Below are 20,885 nucleotides of genomic sequence, written 5' to 3'. Positions count from 1 at the left end.
AGGGAACACACACACACACACACACACACACACACACACACACACACACACACACACCTGAGCTGGCCCCGTTCTCAGGGACCAACATGCACACTGACTGACAAGGTCCATTATTTTGGGAGGTGGGGATGGACTGACTCCTGCAGAAATTGGACACTCTTCTCCCCAAGACCTCACACAGACCTCTGGGCACACCTGTGTCACAGAGGAACAGTCAAACTCAGGCAAGGCCACCCAAGAGAGGACACTACAGCTGGGCCAGGCTGAGCCAGATGGAGGTGGCAAACATGAGGCCTGTTTTCTCCAACCAGATCTGGAAAAACAAAACAAAAAAAGATGGCGGACGAGGCCAAATCAAGGTGCCTCCTAATTTCCCCTCAAAGCTCAGCATCTCCAGATCTCCTCTCAAGGCCAGCACATTCCCAAACTCACCTTGGGTGCTGGAAATATTGATCAGGGCTTTCTCTAAAATGGGCAGTCAGTAGGCCTGGCAAGGGGCAGCTGTGGCTCAGGGACACCCTCCTGCCCCAGGCTGCCCTCCCTGGCATGCCAGGCACCACCTGCCCCCTTCTCTCCTGAGCAAAAGCACACCAGGGAATGCAGGGCATGTAGATATTTGGGGGGGGGGGAGGACCAGGGTGATTTCTAGGCAAGCACTCGTCCTGATCTGCCTACACAAAAATCGCAGGGAGGTTATACGGCATCCCCGTTTTGTCGAGCCTTTATTTTGATCTGTTTGTGGGGAGGTTATACAGGATCGCATCAAGCGATCGCTATCCCATACTTTCCAGCACATTTCCCCTTGCTGCAAAAAGGGTTGATTTTTTGGGTGTGTGTGGAGGTGGAACAGATTCATTGTGGAAGGAGGCCAGCCCAAATGCAACCTGAGTTTGCTGATACGTGATCGACTCCTGTCTTCAAAATAGTGAGAGTCTGGAGGCAGGCTGGCATGGTCAGCTGTGTGGCCAACTGCACCTCTGACCCCCCACCCCACCCCACCCTCCCAAACCCTCCACACACACTCGTAGCCAGCAGGTGGCGCTGTCTGGGCTGTAGGGCTAAATGGCTCTTTGTACAGAAAATGTTGCGCTGTATTTTTCTGCTGCTGATCATGTCGAATTAAAAGGCCAGAGCTGTTTTGTCTGCATGGGCAAAGGGGTGTCATTTATTCATTGGGCTTCTTGCAACCCTCCCTTTCCCAAGGGCTTGGAGGAGACACCAAATTGACACCAACCTGCTATCTATGCTACCTCAGCCTTGTAATTCAATGAATTAACTGAGTTGAATTAAAATGTCTTGCTTAAGAAGAGCACGCAGGACCAGGTGTCTCTAGGCCAGGATTGGAACCGAGCCCAATAGCACCCTCCCCTCTTGTGGTTCCCAGCGACTGGTATTCAAAAAATTGCTCCCTCCAACAGTGGAGACAGGACACAGCCACTGAGGTTAGTGGCCACAGATTTATCACTTATGTCACTTCCAGAAGATGCTTGGGCTCAGAATTTGTTGATTCTCTGGGAGAAAGAATTCCAAGGTGGAGGCTCAGCCAATCGGAAACCAAATCAGCCGATCTCTGTGCTCCTGTCGGGCTCCGGGGAATCAGCTTCTTCCCTCGTGGCCATAAATGAGCAGACCAAACGAAAGAGAATTCTTACCAGTTAGTTTCTTTAATAAACACAGCAAAGGGAAAAAGAAAGCATCTAACCAGAATGGCTGCGCTCCCAATTATGTCCACCCTCCCCTCCGTCCCTATTAATCTACATCACTCCTACAATTTGTAATCTGAGTTTGGAGCCTCTGTGTTTGCTGTTCTGACACTTTATGAGCTCTCTGGGACTTTGGGGGAGGGGGTGGATACTATCCAGGGACTCTGAATCTGTTAACCCTCTCTCTCCCAGTGTTTCTTCTTCTTCTAGCTAAAGGGTTGGCAAACTAAGGCCCATGGGCTGGATCAGGCCCAGTTGCCTTCAGGATCCGGCCCGCAGACTGTCCGTGGATTGGCATGGGGATTCTGTTCATTCGGGCTGCGCCATTTTTTCCCTGTTCCATTCCTCCCCCCCCCCCTTCTCCCTCACACACACCATGGTGGCGCCTCCTCCCTCCCTCCTCCTGGCTTCTCCCCACCCTGCCTAGAGGAGGAAGGGGGCTGGGCTGAGCTGGCTGAGCGCCATTTGAAGCAGCCCCTCTCTGGAACCAGCCCTTTCACACCGCTTATCTCCCCTCCACCCTGGTGCTCCTGCGGGCCAGAGAGTGGAGCGGACAAGCTCGCTCTGCCTACCCACAAGAAGAAGCAGTGGCGGCAGCGGCAGTGGAAGTGGCAGCCCCTGGGAAGGTAAGTGCAGCGGCTGGGGGTGAGGAGGAGGACTACTTGCCCCCCCCTGCCTCTTCTTCCAGCTCTGCCGCCCCCATTGCAGCTTCAAGGTCTGCGGTACAGCCCGCACTTTAAATTTTTTGCCAACCCTTGTTCTAGCAGTTCCCCATCCAGTATTTCCCAGCTTCTGCCTTCTGAACTATGCCCCTCTGCAAACCACTGTTCCAAATCTATACTGTCCTCCTGCTCCTGGGAAGATTCAGGATCAGGAGGAGGGGGTGACTCCCACCATTCTTCCTCAGTGCAGCCCTCCTCAGCACAGCCCCTGGCAGCTCCCTTGCGGTCTTGATCTGGAACACAGGTGGTTATTTAAGAGACCATTCCCAGTAAGACATGGCAAATCCAGGTGGAAGTGTGATGGTTGGGTTAGGAAGCATCAGGTCACATGTCAATGATAACTGGCATGGAGCGAAGAATCAGTTGATGGGAAGGAGCCTGTCAGCTGCCCAAGGAACCCACTGCCTCTCACAACACCACACACACACACACACACTGCTCCAGCCTCTTCCTATCAATGTTAGTAACAATAATTATGAGAAGGGGGGAGTTGATTTCTGCTTTTGGCACTGCAGGGTTTGAGCATAGCTTGGCATTCTAGAAGCTGGGCATGGTCTCCCTGTGGCATTCATGGCAGCATGCCTTTGGTGCACTACCACCCACTGTTCAGGTCCAGGTAGGAGAGCAGCTCTCAGGTCTGAAGTTGACCATGTCACCCTCTTTTAAGGCACCACAGTCTCCAGTTCCTCATTCCGAATCCAAAGCACCTGGAATCCTTGGAATCTCACACTGCTCAGAGATTGGGGGATAGTGTGCAACACTGGTGTCAGAAGTGGAATTCATGTTTCCTTGAAATGAGGGATACCCCTGCATGTGCTCCTGCATATTAACACTGACTGGAACTGCCAACCCCACTTTTGGTGGAACAAGATGGAAGACATTCATTGGTTCAGCCTTCAATAGGATGGAGGACACTTGTTTGGCTTAAGAAGCAAAGCTCTTGAGGGTGTATTCTATGTGGCATCAGAGTTGGAAGCACTGTCCAGAGGAGAGGAGGAGGAGAGAGATGTATCCCTGAGTTGTCGTCCAGGGGAGGATTAACAGGCCCAAAGGAGCAAGGAGGCCAAGAGAAGAGCCACCAAAGTGGGCTTTGTCAACCTGGCAGAGTTATTGCCCAGGCCATTCTCCTGGTATGGGTCTATGCTAGCAGCGTATGCCATGACATGGGCAACAAACGTCTGCTCCTGCACCCCATGGAATAGGTGAGCCATGGGGCCCTTCGCCAAGATGGCCACGTCCTCGCCCCCATGGGTTTCCGAGTCAAGGGGCACGGCAGCTTGCTGGTGGTAGTCGTCACGCTCTAGGGAGAGGAACGTAAGAATGGAAGAACATAAGAGGCTGCTGGATCAGGCCAATGGCCCTCACAGAGGCCAAGCAGATGCCTGCTGGAAACCTGTAGTTTCTAGCAAATGGTTTTCAGAAGCATTACTGCCTCCAACTGTGAAGGACACTGGACAAGGTTAGGGTCTAGGTCACGCATAATGTGGAAGATCAGGAATAGGATCCCTCTTAGTTCCGGGGCATGGGTGGGTGTTACTTTAAAGCAAGTATGGAGTGGTGGGTTAGGCATTTAATGCGGATTGGTGCAACAATAAGTGGGTGGAGGCGTTTGAACCTCAGATCTGGAAAATGGCATAGGGGAGGGTTAAACACCACAACCACCACCGTCTCAATTAACACCCTTGGATGACGTGTGCTATGGCCTTGGAATCCCTGGCATAGAGTCAAACTACGGTAGCCTTGAATATTGATCACACGCCCTGTCCAGCCACCTCCTCAGGCCTCCCCAATTCAGCAGCGCCATCCCTCTTACCGCTCTCTTCTTCGGTCAAATTGGGGCGGCCCTGGCTGGTGATCTGGTAGCCCGGCCCATTTCCATACACGATGGATGTGTACGCCTTCATGTCTGCTGCTAATGCAGGGGCCAAGCCTGTGGAAGGAGCGCAGGGGACAGTGAGGAATCTTCTTTCCAGGCCAAGGCCAATTTCCTTTCTGGGCAAGCTTCCAAGGGCCGAATTCCAGTGGGGGAGGGATGAAGGGCAAAAGTGGGGGAACAGGACATGACGGTTCTGCCTTTGTACGGGAGGCTGTTTTCTACACACACTCACACGCACCCCTCCTAACCCCCATTCAGACAAGCAGGAGGCATGGTCTGAGTTTAAGGGCACATTCCAGCCAGGCAAAAACACCCATGGCTTGAAGCACAGCCACTGAAAGGAGAGGGTGGTGGCAAGGGTTAGACGGAACTTGTGGACTCTCCTTCCTTGGAAGTTTTAAAGCAGAGGTTGGGTGTCCGCCTGTCATGGATGCTTTAGCTGCGTTTCCTGCATTGCAGGGGGTGGGACTAGATGACCCTCGGGGGTCCCTTCCAACTCTACGATTCTATGATTTTATCCCTGGAGGACTACTCAGCCTGTTAGTTCATCTAGTTCAATACTTTGAGCAGCAGAGGCTCTCCAAGATCTACAGCAGAAGTATTTCTCAGCTCTACTAGAAAACATCTTTTTTTTTTCCTATCTGGGGATGGCAGGTATTGAACCTGGGACCTTTAGCAGGCAAAACACAGGCTTTGCTCTCTAAGCCAGCGTTTCTCAACCGCTGTTCCGCGGCACACTAGTGTGCCGCGACGTGCGGCGCCGAGAAGGGCGATTTGCATTGTCACGTGCCTGGCGGCCGCCAATAAACAACACTGACCCGCCGGAAAGCAATATTTCTCCTCCTCTTTCCCAAAGCTCAGTGCAAACGAGCCTGGCGGCCGCCAATACAAAACACAGATCCGCCGGAAAGCAATATTTGGCAAGTGTTTCTTACAGTCATAATTATAATATAGGGCGGCACAGAGTTAATTTTTTAAACTTTTTTAATGGTGGTGGACCACAGTTCTGAAGACCTGCATGGAAGGCCTTTTGAAAATAGATAGCTGCCTTATGTTTAGCCTGGAAAAGAGGAGACTGAGAGGAGATCTGAGAGCCATCTTCAAATATCTCAAGGGCTGTGACGTAGGAGAGGGAGCAAGCTTGTTTTCTGCTGCTCCGGAGGGGAGGACCTGTACCAATGTCTTAAAGATGCAAGGAGATTCCGACTAAACATCAGGAAGAACTTCCTGACAGGAGGAGCTGTCCAACAGTGGAACGGTCTCCCTTGGGAGGTTGTGGGCTCTCTTTCCTTGGAGGGTTTAAAGCAGAGATTGGATAATCATCTGCCATGGATGCTTTAGCTGAGATATCCCCACTGCAGGGGGCTGGACTAGATGACTCTAAGGGTCCCTTCCAACTCTACAAGCCTAAGTCAGGTCAATGGTCCATGTAGCTCTGCATTGTCTGCACTGACAGGCAGTAGCTCTCCAGGGCTTCAGAATGGGCTTCCTCAGTCCTATGTGAAGATCCTAACAGAACCTTCTACATTCAAGGCAGGTGCTCTAACCCTGATCTACAGCCCCCCCACACACACACACATCCAGCTGAGCCCACCAGAACCAGAATCGACGGTTCATCGCCAGCCCCATACCGAAGATGGAGGAGCCTCGCAGTGTGTAGCCGCCAAAGCCAAAGACGTGGGAATGGTCAGCGGTCACCACAGTCAAGGTGTCATTTTCTTGCGTCAGCTCCCCTGCTCGCTGGATAGCTTTGTCGAACTCCACTGCCTCGGTGAGAGCCTGCTTGGCAATGCCGTTGTGGTGTCCAAGGTCAATCTTGCCTCGTGCGGAGAAAAGGGCAACTTAGACGTCGTGCTTGGCAAGCATCGGAAGGAGGGAGATTGGGGGGAGGGGGACACCTACAACCACCCAATGAAAGGATCCCCCTTTCATTGGGCTATTTAACTGTAAGATCCCAGTCTGCCTTCCACCCAAACCCTGGTCAACGCAGGACAGGAGATACCCCAACTTATCTTCAACAAAGAGGTAGAATCCCTTGGGGTTGCGGCTGAGGATCTTCAAGGCGACCTCAGTCATCTCTGCCAGAGATGGGTCGGTCTGATTGTTGCGGACCAGCTCATATTTCATGTCGACAGGTTCAAAGAGGCCTGGGGATAGCAGAGAGAACAACAGCCTGTCCTAAGTGCATCATGGGAGAAAGGCCTGTTTTGAGGCATGTTGGGTGAGAGGATGTCCAAGAGTCAGCTGGCAGTAAATCACACCATTCAAAGTTGGAGTGAAGTCTTTATTAACAATAGCATGATCTCTGCAGACTTGGCTGAGGGTCAGGCCTAATGAGCACAGCAGCTCACCCCCGTAGGTCTGGTCCCCAGGAAGCAGTTGCCGAGACTGAAGGCTCCTGCCTTCCTACGGTTGTCTAAGTCCTCTCCAGGGTTTCCCCCAAGCAATCTGAGACTTCACCTGTGTGACGCTATTTTCTCCTCTGCCCATTTCATGCCTCTCCTAGTTCTGGGAGACCAGGCAAGAGGGAGCTTGTCACAGGAGGAGTAGGAGATACCTGGGACTCGTCACCAGTCTGACTCATCTCTGCCTCTTGGTCTTCTTCCTCTGGTTCTGGACTTCTCTGTTATCTCTTCAGCTTTTGACACCTCCTCTTCCCAGTCCTCTCCCTCTTCTCTCTCTGTCCACTCATTGTCATCCCACCAACACTCCCCGGGTTCTGAGTCTTCTTCCCCTGGGGATTCCCTAGCTGGTTCCTCCCACCATTCCTCTGCATCCAACCAGCCCAAGACAGAGGATTTGTCAGAAGAAGGAATGAGTTCCTAGCCCTCTCCAAGCCACAGTTCACACAAACTGGCAGAACGAAGTGCCACAGCAGAGGTGGGCAACCTCCGGCCTCTTGGCATAAATCAGAACCATCCAGGGTCCTGTTTTGGCATGTGAGGCTGTTTTCTCCAAGGCACATCCACCTGGGCATCATATGTGAAGCCAGGTGTGGGGCAGGTAAAGAGATGGCTGCAAAGGAGCCCTCGGGAGCTCTGAATTTGTCGTCCTGTCAGGTGATTGACAGGCCCCAGCAACTTGTCTCTTGGGCTGAAAATGGCACCCCACCCCAGGGTTACAGCTTTTCCCAGAAGGCACCATTTTGGGTGCAGGTGGGACTGGTGAGAGGAGAGAGGTGCTGGTCCGAAGGCTCTGCCACAAAACCCTGACTCCTGGAATTTTACACATGTTGTGGGGCTTCCCTCGCTCCCCACATGAGGAAACATTCACACGTGAAAAGAGACGCGGGGAAATCTGCAGCCCGAAGCGGTTCGGTCCAGGATTTCTGCTTGATTCTCCTGTGCGTATAAACCGGTCTTAAATGCATTCTGAGAAAAACGCTTCTAATTGCTGCAACAGGGAAGAGTGGTGAGTGATATGCATTTCAAGACAGGGCTGAATAAGGCTGTGTGTGCCTTTGAAGCACATTCAAAACATATTCTTTTTTTCTCAAAGAATTCTGGGCACTGTGGTTTGTTAAGCGTTGCTGGGAATTGTCACTCTGCAAGGGGTGAACTACAGTGCCCATAATCCTTTGAGGGAAATAATGTGCTTTAAAGCTGCAAGCTGCCTAAGACACCATGGATGAAGAAACTGGGAGGCAAATAGGGATCTGAACCCGTTACCCATGAGGCGGCTCACAGCTGGGTCGTCTGCGGCGCTCAGCAGCTGTGCTCGGTTCCAGACGTACTTGGTGCCCTAGGAAGAAACACAAAGAATTGAGGGGGTATTTTCTACGTCTCTCAGGCCCAACATAGCTTGCCATATCCACCACAGATTAAAATGTCAAAACAAAATAAAAAATTCCTTCCAGTAGCACCTTAGAGACCAACTAAGTTTTTCATAGGTATGAGCTTTCGTGTGCATGCACATCTGAAGAAGTGTGCATGCACACAAAAGCTCATACCTATGACAAACTTTGTTTTGACTGCGTCAGACCAACACGGCTACCTACCTGTAACTAGATTAAAATGTGTTTCCTTTTGGAGAATATTTGCCTGACTACTCCAATATTGTCTCCTCTGTGAGGTGGAATTTTTGTTAAACCAATTATCAGTGAGGCCAACATCACGTACGCAGGAACATGACCTGAGCAGAAGACTGGTAAGAGCCACTTTTGGAGTTCCCTAATGGCTGACTGTTGAAGTGAAAAACCGCTCCAGATAAGGAGGGATCTGCGCATACAGTAAAAAAGACTGAGTTGAGTAAGTGTTTCCAAGGATTGTGGTTGGATGAGAGATCATGGGGTGACGGGGTAGCAGAAGGTGGATGGGGAGAGAATGAAGTAGCAAAGATTACATATTTTTCCTACACAGAGAGCAACCCAAGCTCTCGCAGACTGTTAGAACGTCCAGAAATGCATTGCTGAATAAAGTCTGACTAACTGGGAATTGGGTGTGAGCTTCCAGGGAAATTCTCCCCACATGACTGGTAGACACTCTCCAAAAGTTGAAGCAGAAAGAGCTCTCTGTCATGTGCTCCTTTTAACTGGATATGCCAAGAATTGAGCCTGGCATCTTTTGAATTTAAGCATGAGCACAAATCTTCTCCTCAGCTACAATCCCTCCCCTGATGGCTGGCTGTGTGGCCCAATGCGACCCACAGACTAAATAACAAGACCCCCTTTGGACACACCCAGCATTGACCTCTTATCTCATAGAATCATAGTTGGAAGGGACCCCGAGGGTCATCTAGTCCCACCCCCTGCAATTCAGGAATCTCAGCTAAAACATCAGCCACATCTCAAAAAACATTTTACCCTTCAAAGAATTGCATGCACTGCAGTTGCATAAGGGTTGCAGAGAATTGTAACCCTATGGTGCCCGAAAATCTTTGTGAGGGGAAACGTGCTTCAGAGGTGTACAATGTGTGCACAGCCAAAGTACATTGCAAATGATGTTGCACAACACGTACACACCCGCTTCCCAGCCTCGTGTCAAGCCCACAATTCTGAAAGCAAAAGCATTTGGGTGCAATAAACTTGCCGGCGAGGAATTAAGCCACTCTGTGATGAGGTTCTTGCCATCCTTGCGAATGCCCTGGCTGGAGCTGGTGTTGTATTCGGGGTCCCGAGTGCCCACTGGAGTCATGTACTTCCGGCCGCCGCCCAGGACCACCTGTCGAGAAAGTCACACGTCTAGGAAGGGTTGTGTGAATGTGCACACAAGCAAAAGCAAGCACTCAGGGGAGCCATCTTGGCAGGAGATTTTCCAGGTTTGAAAGGACCCAGGGCAAGGACACTTCGAGAGGTGCACTGTAGGAATGGACTTAGGCACTTGGAGAGGATATATAATATAGTTATTATCCTTCCTTGGTCAAGTGGGTGAGATCAACAGAATACCATGCTTTGCAGCTTAAACTTGGAAGCTAAAACAAAGTTGATTTAACCTTCTGGAAGCAATAATCCAGGATGCTTTTTTAAGACAGGGTGGGCTTCCCTGGTATATCTCCCCTTTTCTCCCCCTTAATCTAGGTCTTGAAGCAGCAGCTATGGCAGAAAAATGGAGGGGCAGGTTTATAACTACTATCTAAGTTAAAAAGGTAAAGGGGCCCCTGACCATCAGGTCCAGTCGTGTCCGACTCTGGGGTTGCGGCGCTCATCTCGCTCTATAGGCCGAGGGAGCCGGCATTTGTCCGCAGACAGCTTCCGGGTCATGTGGCCAGCATGACAAAGCTGCTTCTGGCGAACCGGAGCAGCACACGGAAACGCCGTTTACCTTCCTGCCGGAGCAGTCCCTATTTATCTACTTGCACTTTTTTGATGTGCTTTCGAACTGCTAGGTGGGCAGGAGCTGGGACCGAGCAACGGGAGCTCACCCCGTTGCAGGGATTCGAACCACTGACCTTCTGATCAGCAAGCCCTAGACTCTGTGGTTTAACCCACAGCACCACCTGGGTCCCTACTATCTAAGTAGCTGACCACACATTCTGAACTTACATTTTGTACTACTCTTATAACTATCTAAGTTGGAAGCATGATGAGGAAGAGGGAGAAGCCCAGACAGGAAGGAAGAATTAATGTTACAGCTGCAGGGAGTCGCAAGTGGGGAGAGGGCACCGGGTTGGTGAAAGCTGCCCCACAGCCTACCCTTAGCAGGATAACAGAGCAGAGAGGGCAGGAGTGGATTGCAAGCCCAGAAAGGAGGGGTTTGCTGGCCCTCCCCACAACCCACCGTCAGGTTGACGTTTTCAACAAGTTGCTGAGCGATGTCCTTGCAGCCTTCTGAAATTGCTGAGAAGGGCATGTCGGCGTCCGAGTACCAGTTCCGGTTCACTACATGGGCATAGTTCCCGGAGGGTGATGCATGCTGGACTCGCGTGGTGGTCACAATCCCCACAGACTTTCCTGAAATTGGGTGGAGAGAGAGAGAGAGATTGTCTGCAAGAGGGACTTTCTGAGCCAGGCAAGAGATCCTCATTCAACTGGGGTTTTGTCTTTGATCTGAAACTTGGAGGAAGGAGAAGACAATGCTTCTGGGCATGTACAGAGTGCCTCTCCTCTAAGTTTGAAAGGACCATGTTTACCACCTACATCTCTGGGATTAAGGGTTTGCAAGTGTGAGGGCAAACTCTGAGCCCAATTAAGACTTAACTAAGTATTTGGGGGGGGGGCACACACACAAAGAACCATTTTTGTAGCCAAGTGTTGGGCTGCTGCCCCCTGGTGGCCTGGAGGTGTTGTGACTCCTTACAAGCACTGGAAAGCTTTAGTTGGATAAACCATAGACGTCTACAAAAATGGTTGCCAACCACCATGGGGTGGCAAATTGATTCCATCAACCCCTGAACCCCACTTCCTCTGATGTTCTTTTTAGCTGTACCTCTTGGGCAAATGGATCTGCCACAAACTGCTGTGTTCCACCTCCAGACCCAAGAAGGCTCTGACCCAGGGGCCCTATCCTGACTCAAAACATTTCTCTTAAAGTATCAAGAAGACCTAGCAGGCCAGGTGTTGGACACAACATACATTGAAGGCACACGTCTTCTCCCAAAGTATCCTGGGAACTGTAGTTTACTCCCAGCGCCCGCCAGTAACTACAGTTCCCAGGGTTCTTTAGTACTTTAATCCCACCCCTCATGTGAATGAGACTGTGTTTCTCCAACTGTGCCCTCCATCTTACCAGCTGCACGGGCTCTCTGCATCACAGACACGACTTCGTTGCCACCTGTTGTGTTACACTGGCTAACCCGGGCAGCTGCGTTCAGCCCAATAGTTTTGTAGTTCCCCTTCACCCCACAGAGGTAAGCGGTGGCGGTGCCAGCGCTGTCGGGCACTTGCCGGTCCACGTTGTATGTCTGCCAAAACCAAAGGAGACATGGCTGGGAAGAGGCTTAAAGGCTGCCCTCTCACACCCTCCAGTGAGCTGTTGGGAGGCTGGTCCTACTATCGGGGTAAGGGAATGGTGGGCAGCCGTTTCCCGCAGCCCATGAACAGGACATGAGAAAAAATTGCTTGTGATGTGGCATTGTGACAGTGTCACATACGCAAGAACATGGCAAAAACACATGGTTGGAAGCTAACAGCTGACCATCAGCGAAAAACAACTGAGATAAGGTGCATGGAGGGATTTGCACAAACAGTTTAAAAAAGTGGGTTGAGTAAGCTTTTCCAAGCACTGTGGCTGGATGAGGAATTGTGGGGTGATGGGGGTGGCCGTAAGGTGGTTGGAGGAGGATGACACAGCCAAGGTGACATGTTTTCCCACTATAGTGTGTGTGCCCCTGGTAAGCTCTGGCAGACTCTTAGGACTCCGTCCGGTAATAATAATAATAATAATAATAATAATAATTATTATTATTATTATTATTATTATTATTATGGACTGCAAGAAGATCAAACCTATCCATTCTTAAGGAAATAAGCCCTGAGTGCTCACTGGAAGGACAGATCGTGAAGCTGAGGCTCCAATACTTTGGCCACATCATGAGAAGAGAAGAATCCTTGGAAAAGACCCTGATGTTGGGAAAGATTGAGGGCACTAGGAGAAGGGGACGTCAGAGGACGAGATGGTTGGACAGTGTTCTCGAAGCTACAAACATGAGTCTGACCAAACTGCGGGAGGCAGTGCAAGACAGGAGTGCCTGGCGTGCTCTGGTCCATGGGGTCACGAAGAGTCGGACACGACTAAACGACTAAACAACAATAACAATAATAATAATAATTTATTATTTATACCCCGCCCATCTGGCTGGGTTTCCCCAGCTACTCTGAGCGGCTTCCAACAGAAATATTAAAATACACTAATTTCTTAAAGATTAAAAGCTTCCCTAAACAGGGCTGCCTTCAGATGTCCTCTAAACGTCTGGTAGTTGTTCTTCTTACATTACTGAATACAATCTAATTAGGAATGGGGTGTGAGTCTCCGTACTTGAACACCCAAGGGAAATGTCCCCCACACTTGCCCCCCCACTTGCATTGATGGTGGGTTCTCTGTGGTTCCTCAACCCCACCTTGACTAAGGCTGTAGCTCAGTAGCAGAGCTTTGCATGAGGAAGGTCTCAGCTTCAGTAAAAGAACCCGTCTTTGAACCCCTGGAGGGAGGCTGCCAGTCAGTGCAGACAATACTTGACAGCAGGTGAAAATTCAATCACGCGGCGCTTTCCCATGCCCAATGAATGGGAAAATGTGATATAGCTGCCACAGGCCCTTTACTGGCTCTCCGCTGCCTCTTCCAGCAATGTTCCCCAAACCAACTTGCTTAAGACTGCGCTTGGCAGTTGCATGCATGCAAGGTGTGAGCTTGAGCTACGAGCCTCGCCCAAAGAAGGTGCAGTCAGTACAGGCTTCACCTGTTGAATTACTACTGCCTGATCAGCCTTAAGTAGAGAAAAAGAACCTTCTCAGCAGAAAGGAAGGCATGATTCCCAGAAAGCCAATTGTCCTCCCCCAGAACTGCAGGGTCAAGCACAGATGGAAGGCACCTTGGAAAGAGCCACGTAAGGGAAGGCGTCCATCGCCAGAGGCAACTGGGGGCTCAGCTGGTTCTTCATCTCTCCCTTCAGGATGCGGGTGGCGGTGATGGTGGGGAGGCCCATGCCTGACAGGGAGACAGAGTGAGAAGGTTTGCAGCCCACAGGATCCTGACACAAACACCTCTTATGCCCAGAGCAGTTTCCTCCCAGAGAAACGACATCTATTCCCCACTCCCTGACTTCACCGAAACAAAAACCCAGCTTAAGGCAGCAGAAGGAAAGATGGTTTGAAAGAGGGATGGGCGCTTTGGATCAACTATGAAACTATGAAGCTTATACTCCAGGGCCCCCAGGAGTAGACCCAGGGTGGATCTATACACAGGAATAAAATTCTATAAATAAGTCGGAAATTGAACCGTAATAACAAAAGGGAAAAAACCACTATGGAAAATCACAAATAATTTTTTTGCTCTCCATTGCCACCTGGTGTTGTATGTTTATAACGCATTCAAAATGCTGGGGTTTTTGTTTTGTTTTGTTTTACTAATGTAGCTGAGTCCCCAATTTGAGTTGCATGACTAAAATTGATTAATTTTGGGGGGCTATATATTTCAAGAACCTCAAAGCTTGAGAGTCAGAATCACAGCTGTTGTAAAGGTGGAGAGTTGTGTTTAAGTTGGCTGTTCTCCTGTGGCTGATGTATCCCTCCCCTTTTAAACAGAGGTCACAACAAAGAGGAATAATGATGAGTTCACGCAAGCCCTTAGGCGGATCCCAAAAATGCAAACTCGTGGAAAATTTATGGAGATCAGTCATGGAACAACCCAATTGAAGAAGATGACAGAGGTTACCCAGAGCTCATTGCTGGCTGTGAAGGGAGCCCTGTGAAGGTTCAGGGAGCCCCAAATGTAGGTCCACCACTGCTTGCACCCCAGTTTTTGACCAGAGACAAAGAGGTTGCACTCAGGTTCTGATTGCGGTCTCCCCTTTGGAGTATGTGGCTGACCATAGTGAGAACAAGATGGGACTTTGGCATGACCCTGCAGGCCCTCCTTCGCAAATTCACGGGAAACAAAGCTGGGCAACAGGAGTGACAAGCTATTTGTTGGGACAGAGTAATTTTTGCAGCTGTTTTTAAAGTTGCAAAACGAAGCACAGGGCAGAGCAACGGAGAAATGTCTGAAACAATAATGGGATATCAGCTCTGCCCAAGGCATGACGGATAACAGCAACAACGGGAAAAGATAGACATAACATTTTACGAGGACAGAAAGAAACACCACAAACAGAATAATTGCCACACACAGGAAGAGCAAGGATATAGTTTGAGTGCCTCACTTGTAGTTCTATAAATCATTTAATGTGTCAACACAAGTAAGTTATTAATATTGCAGTTGTTGTATAAGGGATTATTATTTTGACAGATATGTAATTGAAATTAATAAGGTCTTGGGCTCCTTGATCACTGCAGATGGTGACAGCAGTCACGAAATTAAAAGACGCCTGCTTCTTGGGAGAAAAGCAATGACAAACCTAGACAGCATCTTAAAAAGCAGAGACATCACCTTGCCGACAAAGGTCTGTATAGTTCAAGCTATGGTTTTCCCAGTAGTGATGTATGGAAGTGAGAGCTGGACCATAAAGAAGGCTGATTGCCGAAGAATTGATGCTTTTGAATTATGGTGCTGGAGGAGACTCTTGAGAGTCCCATGGACTGCAAGAAGATCAAACCTATCCATTCTGAAGGAAATCAGCCCTGAGTGCTCACTGGAAGGACAGATCCTGAAGGTGAGGCTCCAATACTTTGGCCACCTCATGAGAAGAGAAGAATCCTTGGAAAAGACCCTGATGTTGGGAAAGATTGAGGGCACTAGGAGAAGGGGACGACAGAGGACGAGATGGTTGGACAGTGTTCTTGAAGCTACGAACATGAGTTTGACCAAACTGCGGGAGGCAGTGCAAGACAGGAGTGCCTGGTGTGCTCTGGTCCATGGGGTCACGAAGAGTCGGACACGACTAAACGACTAAACAACAACAACAAAAGGTTTTGGAACCCAGAAATAAAGAAATCCATCATTTAGGGATGGGACCTAAATTATATAATTCGGTATTTGAACAATTGGTATTAGTAATTGTATTATAATTTGGCATTGTTACAATGAGGCTATTATTGGCTTGTAATTGAAAATTAATAGAAATTATATTTAAAAAAGAGTGACGCATTAACATTGCACTCATGTCCCGCTTGCGACCTTCCCACAGGTGCCTGGTTGGCCAGTGTGAGAAATGATTGCTGAAGTAGGTGGGACTTTGGCCCGATCTTCTTATGATCTTAATTTATCTCACTTAATTTGCATAGCCATCCGTTCCCATAATATTTGCAGCCTCCGGAATTGTTTCCTTCCTGACTTTGGAACCAGAGTTTCCCTGAGTTGTGCACGTCAAGAGTCCAAAGACGACTAATGACAACATGACCAGGAAATCATTACGGGACACACCTTCTGAACAATCACATTTAATGCAAGTTAATGAGAGCCATTAAGGCACAGATAGTGCTTCCCTTGATATAGGACTCCTGTCCAAATCGGTTTTTCAGCATCAAACGCAACCTGGAAACGATGCACGGGGAGGAGGAAAGCAAGCTTCTGCATCCTTGGGGTTGGCTCTTGGAAATGCAAGGCTCAGGGAAAGGAGCTTGTTTGACTCTGCAGCCTTCCCAACCAGTGGCGTAGCATGGGGGGCAATGGGGCAGTTGTCCTGGGCACAAAATTGTTAGGGGTGCAAAATCCCAACACCTGGTGCTGCCTCAATACAGCTGTGTGACCTCAATACAGGAAGTGACCTCTCCAGACAACAGAATGGTTTTTTTCTTTTCTTATCTCTGTGGCTACGATCTCCAAGGTGACGCGGAAGCCATTAGGCCAGTGATGGCCAGACTTGGCCCTCCAGCTGTTTTGGGACTACAACTCCCATCATCCCTAGCTAACAGGACCAGTGGTCAGGGATGATGGGAATTGTAGTCCCAAAACAGCTGGAAAGCCAAGTTTGGCAATCACTGCATTAGGCAGTTGAATGTGCAAGCGTACTCTGTCTGGTTCCCTCCTTCCGTGCTGCCTCGGGATCTGGCAACCCATGTTACGCCACTCTTCCCAACCTGGTGCCCTCCAGGCGTTTTGGAGCCCAACAACACCAGCAAACCATCAGGTTGCGGAAGCCTCGGCTTGGTAGTGCTGACTTGGTTGTACACTGGGACTGACATTGTTCCGTGTGCGCTTAGTTCTGCATGCACAGAGAAAAGAGTTTATTCTTGCTCATGTTACACAGACAGGGGAGCGCAACCCAAGTGTTTTGCCCACTTACCATCTCCCAGGAAGAGGATGAGGTTCTTAGCTTTGTAGTGCCGGGGACGGAGGCTCAGGGCTTCCTGGATGGCCTTCAATGCCTGCTGGTTCCAGAAGGAGGGCTTCTCTTCTTCAACTTGAGGAACAGAAAACAACAACCAGGAATTAGGGTTGGCAAACAGGCAGTGCAAATTTTTCTTATGGCTCCTCCAGATGACCGGTTTATTGAACTTCATCCTGATCTGCTTCCACATAGCCTACTACATGGAGGATAGATTATATCTGGTCAGTATTGAGTTGTCTGCAGGGAGGATATACGCCTTCCCATTCATAGAATCATAGGATTGTAGAATTGGAGGGGATCTCTGAGGGTCATCTAGTCCAACCCCCTGCAATGCAGTAATCTCAGCTAGATCATCCACAAGAGATGGTCATCCAACCTCTGCTTAAAATCTCCAAAGAAGGTGAGTTCATCACCTTCTTACTGTCAGAAAGTTATTCCTGATGTTTAGTCGGAATCTCCTCTTTGCAATTTAAATCCATTGGTTGGGGTCCTACCCTCTGGAGCCGCAGAAACAAGCTTGCTCCATCTTCCATGTGACAGCCCTTTAGATATTTGAAGGTGGCTATCATATCTCCTCTCAGACTCCTCATATCCAGACAGAACATACCCATTTCCCTCAACTGCTCCTCATATGGCTTGATTTCCAGATCCTTGATCATCTTGGTTGCTCTCTTCTGCACACGTTCCAGATTGTCAATATCAGGCATCCCCAAACTTCAGCCCTCCAGATGTTTTGGACTACAATTCCCATCATGCCTGACCACCGGTCCTGCTAGCTAGGGATCATGGGAGTTGTAGGCCAAAACATCCGGAGGGCCGCAGTTTGGGGATGCCTGGTCAATATCATTCTTAAACTGGGGTGCCCAGAACTGGATCAACGTTTGTTGACCACACACTTTTCAGCATGCCTTTCTTGTCAGTTTCCAAACTGCACAAAGTTTGTTGTTGTTTAAAAAGTGGATTTGTTGCCCTAGGAAAGCAGAGCCACTTTAACTGCACAGACCTTAATGTCTACTATGTGCTCATATTCCTCCTGCAAAATTCTGGCAGCCTGGAAGCAACCTCAGTAAGCACATGCAATCTGCAATTAACTGGTGAGGGAGAGATTGCATATCAAATCCCCAGAAAAAGAGGAGTGTCAGGGACTGGAGAGCAAGGAAGGAACAGTGTGAGGGATAAATCAGCCTCAAAAAACCAACATGCTCAAGTCTAATTACTGCATGAAGGGGTTAAGACCATAAAGTAAGCTGCCTGCCAGGCTTAGCTTGATCGCTTCCCCTCACCTTACCAAACTCTCTTCTCCCACTCCCTACTCTTCCACCACGCAAACCCTACCAGTGAAGAGGTCTAAGATGGATGCTCCAAGCTTCGACTGTGTGGCTTCAGCAAGCCATCTTTGTGTTTCTGTACAAATAATTGAGAAACATTTACCATTTTGGAACCGAAGTTATACTGCCTGTCTTTTCTTGCTGCCGTATGGAAAAGCACATGAACCTGACCTTTGAAGAGTTTGCAAGTAAACCATTTTTAACTTACCAAATGTGTGGTCTCTTGCTGTGCTAAGGGAAGAGGAATTTTGGAAGCAACTTAGAAGGGGATATTTTAAAGGTCTAGCAGCCTACATTTCCACGCTTTCCTTTGCTGCCTGTTTTGTGATTTTAAATCTCTGCTGGGGCTCTCTCACCAAAGGGTACTTGCCCCGAGCCTTGATCTAGGCAACCAGATAATTCTCCTTTTTATTTACCATACCCACATTTTTCTTTCAACCAAATACTAAAAACAAACACAGTGAATGGAGAACTTGCTCCAGGTATAGAACTTGCTTATTTCAACTTCAAACACCTGCTCCATATGGAGCCGTAGACTTTGGACCGATTCATCCAGGCAATCACTATTGAACCTTGATAAATTTTATTACACTCAATATGTTTTTCCTGGCAGCCAAAACAAGTGTCCATTTTAGGATTATTATAGAGAGTGAAAATTAATTGGCTTTCTTTATCACTTACCCAGTGAAATCAGTGCACATGACACAAGGTGCAGAGTACAAGAGGCCCCCGCCCCAAGGAGCTTACAATTCAAAATCCAAAACACCTGAGGGGATGGGAGGCAGGAGAAACCAAGGAAGGAATGTGCATTTGTCTCAGTTATTTCTGTGGCTGGGAGCATAATTCCAAAGTAAGAACTCTTAAACAGAAAGGTAGACACATAAGCTGATTTAGCTATGCGTAGTAATTAGAGAGACATATTTTTAAACTTAGGAAGCTGCTGTGTACTGAGTAAGAACCATTGGTGCAAGAGTGTCCCCTTCCCCCAATTTTAATCGGCACTTCTGCAGTTTTATTTTGAAGTGTTAATATCTCCACTATTTGTTTTTTCGGCACACTGCCCTGAGACTTCTCTGGAGGGCAGTATGGAAATGTTTGAAATAAAATAAGTTTTTTCCCATGTTCCCATAGATATGCTCAGTAACACAGACATATTGGTTTGAAGTTGAAAATGCAAATTACAATAGATGAACACCTTGTTGCTTCAATTTTAGAGCCCATCCTCTTTTTCAACAGACATTCAGCAGAATGTCCCAGTATCTGATAAACAAATTATTTATCTGTAAACCCTTGACTAGTGGAACTTGATATGCAACATATTGGAGAGAAGCCAAGTGTATCACAACTATTAATGAATGACCAGATAAACGACATGAAAGACAGTTCCACATTGCACATACTGACTGGAGAAGGGAAGCGATGGAATAATACTTTAATAAGAAAACGGAGAACCCTTTGTGTTCTATCGGAAGGGGTGAAATATGCTGATCTGTATACAGTGATCACAGAAGTTCATTGAATCATAGGATTGTAGACTTGGAACCCAGAGGGTCATCTGATAATCATAATTGTTATTGCTATTGTTTATACCCTGCCCATCTGGCTGGGTTTCCCCAGCTACTCTAGGTGGCTCCCAACAGAATTTTAAAAACACAAGAAAACATCAAACATTAAAAACTTCCCTAAACAGGACTGCCTTCAGATGTCTTCTAAAATGCAGGTAGTTGTCTTATTTCCTTGACATCTGATGGGAGGGCATTCCACAGGGCAGGCGCCACCACCGAGAAGGCGCTCTGCCGGGCTCCCTGTAACCTCACTTCTCTCAGGGAGGGAACCGCCAGAAGACCCTTGGAGATGGATCTCAGTGTCCAACCCCCTGCAATGCAGGAATCACAGCTAAAGCATCCGTGACAGATGGCCACCCAACCTCTGTTTAAAAACCTACAAGGAAGGTGTATTTCAATGACTTTGGGCCATGTTCCAGGGGTTTCCACTGCAGGTGGGAACTGCAACTAAAGACCCACTCCAAAATCGCTCAGAGCCCCTGAACTTCACAGTAACACACCAGGCAATAATTCAAGTGGGGCAACTTTCTTCACAAATCTCAGGCATGAGAGTAGCAAGCAGGCAGGTGGAGATCTCTCTCTTGATACATCCAACTTGCCCATTCTGAGGACACCCCCAGGAGAATGTGGGCATGACCTGAACACCCTCAATTTCTCCACCCTGGTCATGTCCATCTCCCTAAGCTCTGGTACCAACCCAACAGAGTGGATGATGGGCAGGCACAAGCCTCACCACCCTGCCACATTACCTGGGATGATGGCACTGGCGAATGCCAGCCCCAGGCAGAAAGCCCATCCGGAGAGCCACATTGCTGCAAATGGAGCGGAGCTGTTTCAGGGCGAGTGGGAGAGATTTCAGGAAGCTCTGTGACTTATAAGACTAAACCCAGGGAGACCTTTGGACACCCAGACAGCTGCAAACCATCATTAGTGGCACCCAGATTCCTCCCCACCCTGGGGAGTTTCACAACTGCTGCTGGGAACAGGAAGTGCACAATGCTGCCTTCATCAAGCCAGTGCCAAGGAACCATGGGTTATGGCAGAGCATCAACCTCCGCAGCAGTTTCAAGTCTCCAGTCCTCACTTTTTAAGCCTGCTTTCTCTCTGCCCCCAACTGTTTCTCCTCTTCCATTACTTCTTTTCATTGTCTTGTTCTCACTCTGCGTTCCACCTAACGTATTCTTCAGAAAGTGCAAATTTGGTGAGTTCTCCTTGAAATGCAAACAGAATCCACCATTCATACTGATAAGTAAACTCTGACCTCTGGCTCTCCCCACCCCTAATGTCTCAGGCTCCATCTGCTCCATCACCTTAGCTCTGAACTGCAGAAA

General features: G+C 48.8%; 1 protein-coding gene across 1 annotated transcript; it reads right to left on the bottom strand.

Moving 5' to 3' along the window:
* Nucleotides 1-1,619: 1,619 nt before the first annotated feature.
* LOC118093568 (intestinal-type alkaline phosphatase-like) lies at nt 1,620-20,441 on the bottom strand. Its single transcript, XM_035132949.2, has 11 exons — nt 20,304-20,441; nt 16,617-16,733; nt 13,266-13,381; nt 11,465-11,639; nt 10,517-10,689; nt 9,329-9,460; nt 7,970-8,042; nt 6,314-6,448; nt 5,933-6,124; nt 4,239-4,355; nt 1,620-3,725 (listed from the first exon to the last, which is right to left on the bottom strand). Exons 1-11 carry the CDS (start codon nt 20,362-20,364, stop codon nt 3,463-3,465), a joined length of 1,554 nt encoding a protein of 517 aa, XP_034988840.1. The 5' UTR covers nt 20,365-20,441; the 3' UTR covers nt 1,620-3,462.
* Between the last annotated feature and the right edge of the window lie 444 nt (nt 20,442-20,885).

Source organism: Zootoca vivipara, chromosome 5, assembly GCF_963506605.1.
Source record: "Zootoca vivipara chromosome 5, rZooViv1.1, whole genome shotgun sequence".
NCBI classification, from domain to species: domain Eukaryota; kingdom Metazoa; phylum Chordata; class Lepidosauria; order Squamata; family Lacertidae; genus Zootoca; species Zootoca vivipara.
This window is presented reverse-complemented; position numbering and strand designations above follow the sequence as displayed.

Excerpts from the sequence above, each read along its gene's own strand:
- LOC118093568 (XM_035132949.2), bottom strand. The coding sequence starts at position 20,364 with ATGTGGCTCTCCGGATGGGCTTTCTGCCTGGGGCTGGCATTCGCCAGT. Across the intron at positions 6,449-7,969 it reads AGCTGTGAGCCGCCTCATGG|GCCTCTTTGAACCTGTCGAC; the intron begins GTAACGGGTTCA and ends TGCTATCCCCAG. Across the intron at positions 6,125-6,313 it reads ATTCTACCTCTTTGTTGAAG|GAGGCAAGATTGACCTTGGA; the intron begins ATAAGTTGGGGT and ends TTTTCTCCGCAC.